Genomic DNA, 8,667 nt, shown 5'->3' with positions numbered 1-8,667 from the left:
ACCTACAACACAAATACAACTTCATCAAATAACACAACTGAAGACAATTAATGGCATTTTCTGGCAAACACAGAACCCAGCAAACACACAACCAGCACAGAAAATGGTGTCAATGTTGTCTCAAAGTTGTGTTTCTCAACGTACCATCACGACTTGAGAAGAACAATTGGACAACACTTGAGTTGGGAAGCAGTTGGATACTGTTGGATACTAAAACAAAGAACAGAGATAGAACATGATGCTTACAACAGATTCTCCTCCAGCGGAGCGGCACATGTTTGTTGTCCACAGGTTGTGTGTCGTTTCTTCTGGTGATCTCACTCTGCAGCTCGGACCAAACCACAGCTCACTCCTTGGCATACAGAAAAGGAACTGCTGATGGGTAAAGATTGGATTTCTTCTACTACTACTACTACTATTACTTCTACCAATCCTGTACTAATAAATTGCTATTATACTCAATCTTGTTAGTATTATAAGCATTATCACATCATAGTAATGGTAGTTTTGTTAAAGCAGATATGTACATGATCGGGTAGTTTAAGGCCTTTTGCAGTGATGTAAAGGGTGGATGTGTATCTGTTACGGGGGTATCTCCTCCAGCAGTCTACCACCTCCATGGTCTTGTCTCGTCTCTTGCTCCTGGGAGGAGGACAAAACAGCTGTGGATGCAGTTTACTGTCGATATGCCGCACACAGTTAGTACCCACAAGCTGCAGGGAACGGTGGTGTAGAAACAGATTGTTACAAGTAGAGGTTTTTATCTTCAATAATGGATGAACACATTGTTATTCATAACTGCCTGCCAAAAATATTTCTAAATGCATTACCTTTAGAAGCGCATTACCTTTAGAAACGCCCAGGCGATTTTTCGAAAGCCTTGTTTATGTTTGTTGACATCAACATTGGCTCTGGCTTCCTCCGTGGTCATGAAATCCAAGACCTGAAATATTTGTAAGACAGGGGTCTTCAACCTTTTCTTGTCCAGGGACCCAATCATATGCTAGAAAAACAGGTATCATCTTATCAGGAGAATGATAATGGCAAGGAGACATAATCAACATTTTAAAATGAATAGATAAAATAAAATGAACCTCCCCACATTATTTTTTATTTTATTTTATTTAACCAGGAAGGGCTCATTGAGATTTGAAATCTCTTTTTCAAGAGCGTCCTGACCAAGATAGGCAGCACCAAGTCATTACACAATTACAGACAGACAACATGAAAAACTACAGGTCATCTAACATTTTAATTAAAAGAGGAAGTGTAAACTTTAACATAGCCTATTAGCTAGAAAGGTAACTCCAAACACATTTTCGCTAAGAGCAGCTGTTTAGCTGGGTAAACAAGGGTTAGCGATGTGTTTGCGGTGCTTTTTCAAAGCCTGTGTCAGATACTCCAGTGAGTGTAATTTGCGCAATATTATGAGTTAAGAAATAAAGTTGACATCATTAGAAATAATATATTATTCTATTTTCTACTGTAGGTAGGCCTATGTAATTTAAAACGTGTTTATTCTATTGTCGCTAGCGATATTCATAAAAACATTGAAATAAAACAATTTACACTGTTTGTGAAATATAGATTTTTGTGGAGCCCCTGCAGTACCTCCACGGAGCCCCGGTTGAATACCCCTCATTTAAGAAACAATCTTTTCAAAATGACCTTATGGAAAAACGTCAGATTTTGAGTTAACATCTGGTGGATGCTTCATGTGTGTCAAGCTTTCCCCCTCCCATGCTCAGGCAGTGTCAGAGGAAGGCCCCAAAAATTGCCAAAGACTCCAACCACCCAAGTCATTCTTACCTCAAAAAAGAGCATCACTCTAGGGCCTTCATTGTTACTCTGGAGTAAATATACAAAGTGCTCATTGAAGTTGATCTGCTCCTCCCACTCTGGAATGGTTGATTGGTTCTTCTTGAAGTCAAAAGGCTGGGAAAGATTTGCTCTACACTCTCCTGCTCGTAGAATGACGAGACCGGTGCGGTGACTGTACAATACGGAGAGAGAGAGAGGGACACAAAAAACAATTTGTTCAAAATTCCCACCATCAGTTTTTAAGTTTGTTGTCATGGCAACATGTAGCAAACAACTAGCCTGGTCCCAGATCATTTTGTTCTGTCAACTGCTATGGTCATTGTCATTGAACTCCAATGGTAATTGTTTGGCAAAGTCAGCACAAACATATCTGGACCACAAAGCTAGTACAGCAACACCCATAATTAACAAATTCATTTCTCACCTGTCCTCTTTTTTCACATACTGCTGGGTCATCTCGTTGATGACGTGGATCTTGACCATGGGGTGTGAAACCAGCAGGTCAGTCTTCAGGCGGCCTGTCCTGTGGATATATACTCCCAGGACCAGGCTGTAATCAAAGTCTGGTCTTCCTGTGGTATCAGCAGACTGTTTATCACTCACATCCCCCCAAACCCTCTTTTACGCTGCTACTCTCTGTTTATCATATATGCATACTCACTTTAACTATACATTCATGTACATACTACCTCAATTAGTCCAAATAACCGGTGCCTGTATATAGCCTCGCTACAGTCATAGCCTCGCTACTGTATATAGCCTCGCTACTGTATATAGCCTCACTACTGTATATAGCCTCGCTACTGTTATTATTCACTGTCTTTTTACTGTTGTTTTTATTTCTTTACTTATCTATTGTTCACCTAATATGTATTTTTTACTTAAAAATTGCACTGTTGGTTAGGGCTTGTAAGTAAGCATTTCACTGTAAGGTTGTAGTCGGCACACGTGACAAATAAACTTTGATTTGATCCTTCACCAATAAAACGACTAAAACCTCAGAAAATAAGTGTTACTGAATGTTGTTATCATGTTATTCACCTTTAGCCTCTCTAGGGGGTGTGGGCAGGGGCGAAAATCTGATATCAACTTTGGAGGGGACAATTACATTACATTTTCTCAAGAGCAATTCCTGAGGGGGACACCAAAAGTAGTGCTGTAACACATAGCCTACGTTTAATATGGTAAATGTATATTGAGGAAAGAAATAAGGTGTTTGCCGTACTCCTAACTACCGGTACCCAAAACTACACAACTAATCACAACAGCAATACCATTGCCTTTAACAAATCTTAGTTCAGTCACCAGTTTAAGTTGAGAGTGGGGGTATCCATGGCATTTTCCAATTATGTTCCTATTTTACAAGTTAAAAAAATTGAGAACCTTTCATAATGTTGCCAAACAAAGACTCAACAAACTTACCTGAGACTCCCTGTCTCTGCCAGTCTGTCCCTGCATATCTGTCCCCAACTCTGCTGTCTGTGTGCCATCTGTTGCCTGCTCTGCCTAATGACATCATTGTGAAACATTTCCATTAGAATTTCATTTCTTTCTTATGAACATTTTATCAACTAGTCTTTGAGATATTAGGCTACTAGGGTTTTTACTTTGCGTATTGGTGTACTGAAAAATACTCTGATGTCCGTCTTTTTTATTTTTCTGCCATTTTTCTACCTGGCTGGCTGGCTGGCTACACACACACAGTATGTAGGTTATTTACAGTAGGGGATGGGCTTCTATCATCTTATCTTGTATCATTCTATATGGGCTTCGATCTAAAAGGTAGCTAGCAAATGTGAAACGGATTGCAGTGACAAGAGTTGACAGCTGTATGAGTTCACCATTTACACAACATATGCTGCAACCTTTTGTAATTTTAATCGTTTGTTTCATATTGGCTGGCTTCTAACAATAGCTGAATTTGCAAAGCTAGCGAGCACCAATTCAGTGGTGTTTGCTATAATCTTTGCTACCCGGGTTATTAAATAAAGGTGTAATAAAATATATAAATAAAAGTTCCCTTGCGACAATTTAGCTTTTGCAACGAGACCATTAAATATATTTAAAACAATGGTAGAAGAGAGTGTAGTTCTGTTCAGTTTAACGCTAACCTTATCACAGGGACTTTGAAGCACTAACTTACATGCATGCTGATCTTGGAATAAATTGACGATAGCAAAGATTCCATCTTTGACGACGCCACATAAATGGAATAGGTACTAGCTAGCGTAATAGTTAATATTTGCGCGCTAGCTCTGCATATTCAGCTAGTGTGTGTGCGCGATTGACTGGATTAACCTCACGTCAGTTACGTGCATTGAGTGCCTTTCAGACAGTAGATACGACCTCTACGTTACCTCGCAAGCTAAGGAACTGGCAGTGGATCAAACCATTGTGAGGCAAAGGGTGGGGGGGTCGCAATCTTTTGAAACTTAAAAACGAGCAATTAAGTGTCTATAATCAGCACAATTGCTTTCATTGCGTATTATTAATATTATTTAAATTACATAGTTATGTTTCAGTGATATATTGGGGGGGACAAATCATATTTTTCCCAGGATGGGGGGGTCGTGTCCCCCCCGTCCCCCCCGGGATTTCCGCCCCTGGGTGTGGGACGCTAACGTCCCACCTGGCCAACACCCAGTGAAATTGCAGAGCACCAAATTCAAAAACAGAAATACTCATTATAAAAATTCATAAAACATAGAAGTGTTATACATCGGTTAAAAGATTAACTTCTTGTTAATCCAACCACGGTGTCAGATTTCAAAAAGGCTTTACGGCGAAAGCAAACCATGCGATTATCTGAGAACAGCGTCCAGCAGACAAATCATTACAAACAGTTACCAGCCAAGTAGAGGAGTTACACAAGTCAGAAATAGTGATAAAATTAATCACTTACCTTTGATGATCTTCGTATGGTTAACTCACAAGACTCCCATTTACTTAATACATTTTCTTTTTGTTTGATAAAGTCCCTCGTTATATCCAGAAACCTCAGTTTTGTTTGCGCATTTTGTTCAGTAATCCAATGGCTCAAAGGCAGTCACAACAGACAGACAAAAAATATGAAAAGCATCAGTAAAGTTCGTAGAAACATGTCAAACGATGTTTATAATCAATCCTCAGGTTGTTTTTAGTCATAATAATCAATAACATTTTAACCGGACAAAAGCTTCGTCAATATAAAAGGAAAACAAGAAAGGCGTGCTCTCGGCTGCGCGCAAGAAAAACCTCTGGGACACTGAATGGTCCACTCATTCAAAGTGGTCTTACTCCCTCATTTTTCAGAATACAAGCCTGAAACAACTTCTAAAGACTGTTGACATCTAGTGGAAGCCATAGGAAGTGCAATTTGAGTCCTAAGTCAATGGATACTGTAATGGCATTCAATAGAAGAAAGAAAATCCCACTTCCTGGATGGATTTTTCTCAGGTTTTCGCCTGCCATATCAGTTCTGTTATACTCACAGACATTATTTTAACAGTTTTGGAAACTTTAGAGTGTCTATCCAAATCTACCAATTATATGCATATCCTAGCTTCTGGGCCTGAGTAGCAGGCAGTTTACTTTGGGCACGCTTTTCATCCGGAGGTGAAAATAGTGCCCCCTACCCTAGTGAAGTTAAAGTAAAACAGAGTATTTGTACTTCCTTATCTTCGTTCAATAGTATCACACTAACTATTGAAGATAGCAAAAAAGACATCACACCAACTTTACAAGAACAGCGTAACCACAATATTCCTAACGGTTCATAATGCAGGTTGTATGGCCCGGTGAATGTTTACAGCATAACCACATTATTCCTAACGGTTCATAATGCAGGTTGTATGACCCGGTGAATGTTTACAGCATAACCACATTATTCCTAACGGTTCATAATGCAGATTGTATGACCCGGTTAATGTTTACAGCGTAACCACATTATTCCTAACAGTTCATAATGCAGGTTGTATGACCCGGTGAATGTTTACAGCGTAACCACATTATTCCTAACGGTTCATAATGCAGGTTATATGACCCGGTGAATGTTTACAGCGTAACCACATTATTCCTAACAGTTCATAATGCAGGTTGTATGACCCGGTGAATGTTTACAGCGTAACCACATTATTCCTAACGGTTCATAATGCAGGTTGTATGACCCGGTGAATGTTTACAGCGTAACCACATTATTCCTAACGGTTCATAATGCAGGTTGTATGACCCGGTGAATGTTTTCTCTTTTCACCCACCTTGTTTTATTTTCTTCTTTTTTTTGCCTTTGGATTTTAAAGATTCTACTCTGTCCTCCTCGTCGTGGTTCTCTTGGCTCTTCTCCTTGGACCTCATCCTCTCAGTGATGTCCTCGGACTGGCGATTCTGCAGATCTTCTACCATACTGTAAAGCGAGACAGAATTGATTATTATCTTTATTTTCCATGGTATTAGTTTCAACTTTCAAGTTTTAATGTCACATGCACAAATGCCTTTCTTGTTAACTCAAAACCCAACAATGCAATAGCAAGTAATTTAGGCCTATAGCCTGGTCCCAGATCTGTTTGTGCTGGTCCCAGATCTGTCTGTTTGTGCTGTATTGTCATGCCAACAATATGACCATAAGGGTTGACCATAAGGTTTTGCTAAGATAGCACGAACATATCTGGGACTATGCTAGGCCTTTTACAGCAGGAGTTCTGAAAGTGGTACTTTTTGATTTTTTACATATATCATTTTTATGAATATTACTAATAACAACAGATTCAACACATTTTGGCCAAGGATCTGTGGAATAAGTTTAGAGTGTGTGAGACAATAAAATGTATTATTATTATTAATTTACAATTAATATGTTCTTAACCATGGGCAACATGGGCCTGGGATGCTCACAGGTATATTGGTATCCACAGTACCATTTATTATAAATGCATTGTAAATTAAGCTTTAAAATTGCAGTTTTCTCTCTGCCTCATGGAAAATGTTGTAGAATTTCAGGATATTAGCGTTAAAGCTGCAACAACAACAAAAATCTATCTGCCCCATGACAAAATGTGTAGAATTACAGGAAATTAGCTTGAAAACCTCTACATTTTCCTTCCCAGGGCCTGAGACTTGGTTCCATGCACTGCCGAAGTCATAGTTAAACTCCTTGTATGCTATTTTTATCTCACTAGAGTTGTGTTCTGATTATGAGGGGGTCCCTGATGAATTTGTTATCACAAAACTTGTCCCCGTCCCCCAAAATTTGGAGAATACCTGCTTTACTGCTTCCTTACAGGTTCATGCAAACCTCACTGGAGTTATGAAAGTTTATCCTGCAAGACTTCTACACACCTCGTCTCCCTCTCAGGATCCAACGACGACCTCAGCTTGTTCTTCTTCTTTGCACCTTCATTGTTTAATGTTACTGCTTCCTGAGGGGCAGCGTTGGTCTTGTCCGTTGTTGACTTCTTGTGTACAGTCTTCTTCACGGTAGCCTCTCCTCTTTCTGTCATCTGCTACTGGTACTCATGGAGTAACTCATCCTTGGGTTCCAACGCAGCCCCACTCTTGGCCCCAGACACCTCCTCCTCTCCTCTTCCCTTTATTATTCTTTCTCCTATGTATATTCCCAGGGTCTTCCGACTCCAAGGAGGCCTTGGATTTGGCTGTTTTGGCATTTCCAGCAGTATTGTCAGTCTGGTCGATCTAAATGATCTAAGTGTCCTCCTGCTGCACTGAGGCTGGAGGCAACTCCCTTTTACTCTTCCTCTTTCCTTTGGTTGGTTGCTCCTTCTCCTAGTCCTGGTTCCCATTGTTGTTGTTGACCTTCTCTGCTACCTCCCTCTCCCTGAGCTTGTTCTTGGTGAAACAAGGGCTGGTCAGGGTCATAAGTGTTCTGTAACTTTGTATTTGACCAGTCTGCAACCTGCTTAGTCAGTACATCTTGACCACATAGGTTAGGCCTCCTCAACTGATGAAAGACAAACATAGATAGCTAGCTAGTTATCTTCTTTGCAAAAAGCTGTAGCTAACTGGCTGGCTAGCTGACCGTTACAGTATAGCTAACGTTAGCTAGCTGATAACGTTAACGTTAGCTAGCTGATAACGTTAGCTAGCTGATAACGTTAGCTAATCAGCTAAATGAATCTGGCTGTCTTGCAATGTTGTTTATTTAAGTGAATGGACATGTAAACTAACATCGACAACCTGTAAAACATATCATTGGCCACCATACGTGAGTGTGATTGTGACCACCGACACCAGCTCCGTTACGATGGTTTCCAAAACAACAACAGCGAGGAAAGAAATATTGTGGATGACGTTTCAGTTGTGGTCTTTGATTTGATTTCACCATTACATTTTTTTTTTTTGAACAATGTCACTTTTTCAAGTTTAATGTTTCCCTGGAGATTACATTTGAAAAGAATCCAAGATATTGCACATATATTTTTTGTTTTGTTGTTGTAATATATATATATATATATATATATATATATACGCTTTAAAGTGTTCTGTATGTATATGTGTATATGTATATATATATATATATATATATATATATATATATATATATATATATATATATATATATATATATATATGTATATGTATGTATATTTTACAACAAACAAAAAACATATATAGACAAAAACAATAGACAATTTAACATTTACATACATACATTTCAACATAAATTACACGTTTTCATCAGCCATTATTACCCATATCTGAATCTACTCTGCAGAACTCTACTTTCAAAAGCAATGAATTAATAGCAAAACGTATATGCATTTATCTTTTATGTATTCATAATTTTGTATTTTAATGAATGTTTAATCATATTTCGTTGTATATACATGCTCAGAATGAAACAAAGGAACGTGC

The 8,667-nt window shown here is 38.8% G+C and overlaps 1 protein-coding gene across 1 annotated transcript; it reads right to left on the bottom strand.

Moving 5' to 3' along the window:
• Positions 1-255: 255 nt before the first annotated feature.
• LOC106611312 (uncharacterized) lies at positions 256-8,067 on the bottom strand. Its single transcript, XM_082955767.1, has 8 exons — positions 7,135-8,067; positions 6,057-6,202; positions 3,244-3,327; positions 2,246-2,393; positions 1,810-1,993; positions 848-943; positions 528-642; positions 256-352 (listed from the first exon to the last, which is right to left on the bottom strand). Exons 1-7 carry the CDS (start codon positions 7,293-7,295, stop codon positions 583-585), a joined length of 879 nt encoding a protein of 292 aa, XP_082811893.1. The 5' UTR covers positions 7,296-8,067; the 3' UTR covers positions 256-352; positions 528-582.
• Between the last annotated feature and the right edge of the window lie 600 nt (positions 8,068-8,667).

The sequence above is a fragment of the Salmo salar genome, chromosome 09 (assembly GCF_965601325.2).
Source record: "Salmo salar chromosome 09, fSalSal1, whole genome shotgun sequence".
In the NCBI taxonomy this organism is placed as follows: domain Eukaryota; kingdom Metazoa; phylum Chordata; class Actinopteri; order Salmoniformes; family Salmonidae; genus Salmo; species Salmo salar.
The sequence above is the reverse complement of the archived record's forward strand: the minus strand, read 5'-3'. Positions and strand labels throughout refer to the sequence as shown.

Bases quoted from the DNA above. Each gene is read 5' to 3' on its own strand.
- LOC106611312 (XM_082955767.1), bottom strand. From the start codon at position 7,295: ATGACAGAAAGAGGAGAGGCTACCGTGAAGAAGACTGTACACAAGAAG. The intron at 6,203-7,134 runs GTGTGTAGAAGT...CTCGCTTTACAG, and splicing joins GATCCTGAGAGGGAGACGAG to TATGGTAGAAGATCTGCAGA. The intron at 944-1,809 runs GTAAGAATGACT...CAAATATTTCAG, and splicing joins GAGTGATGCTCTTTTTTGAG to GTCTTGGATTTCATGACCAC.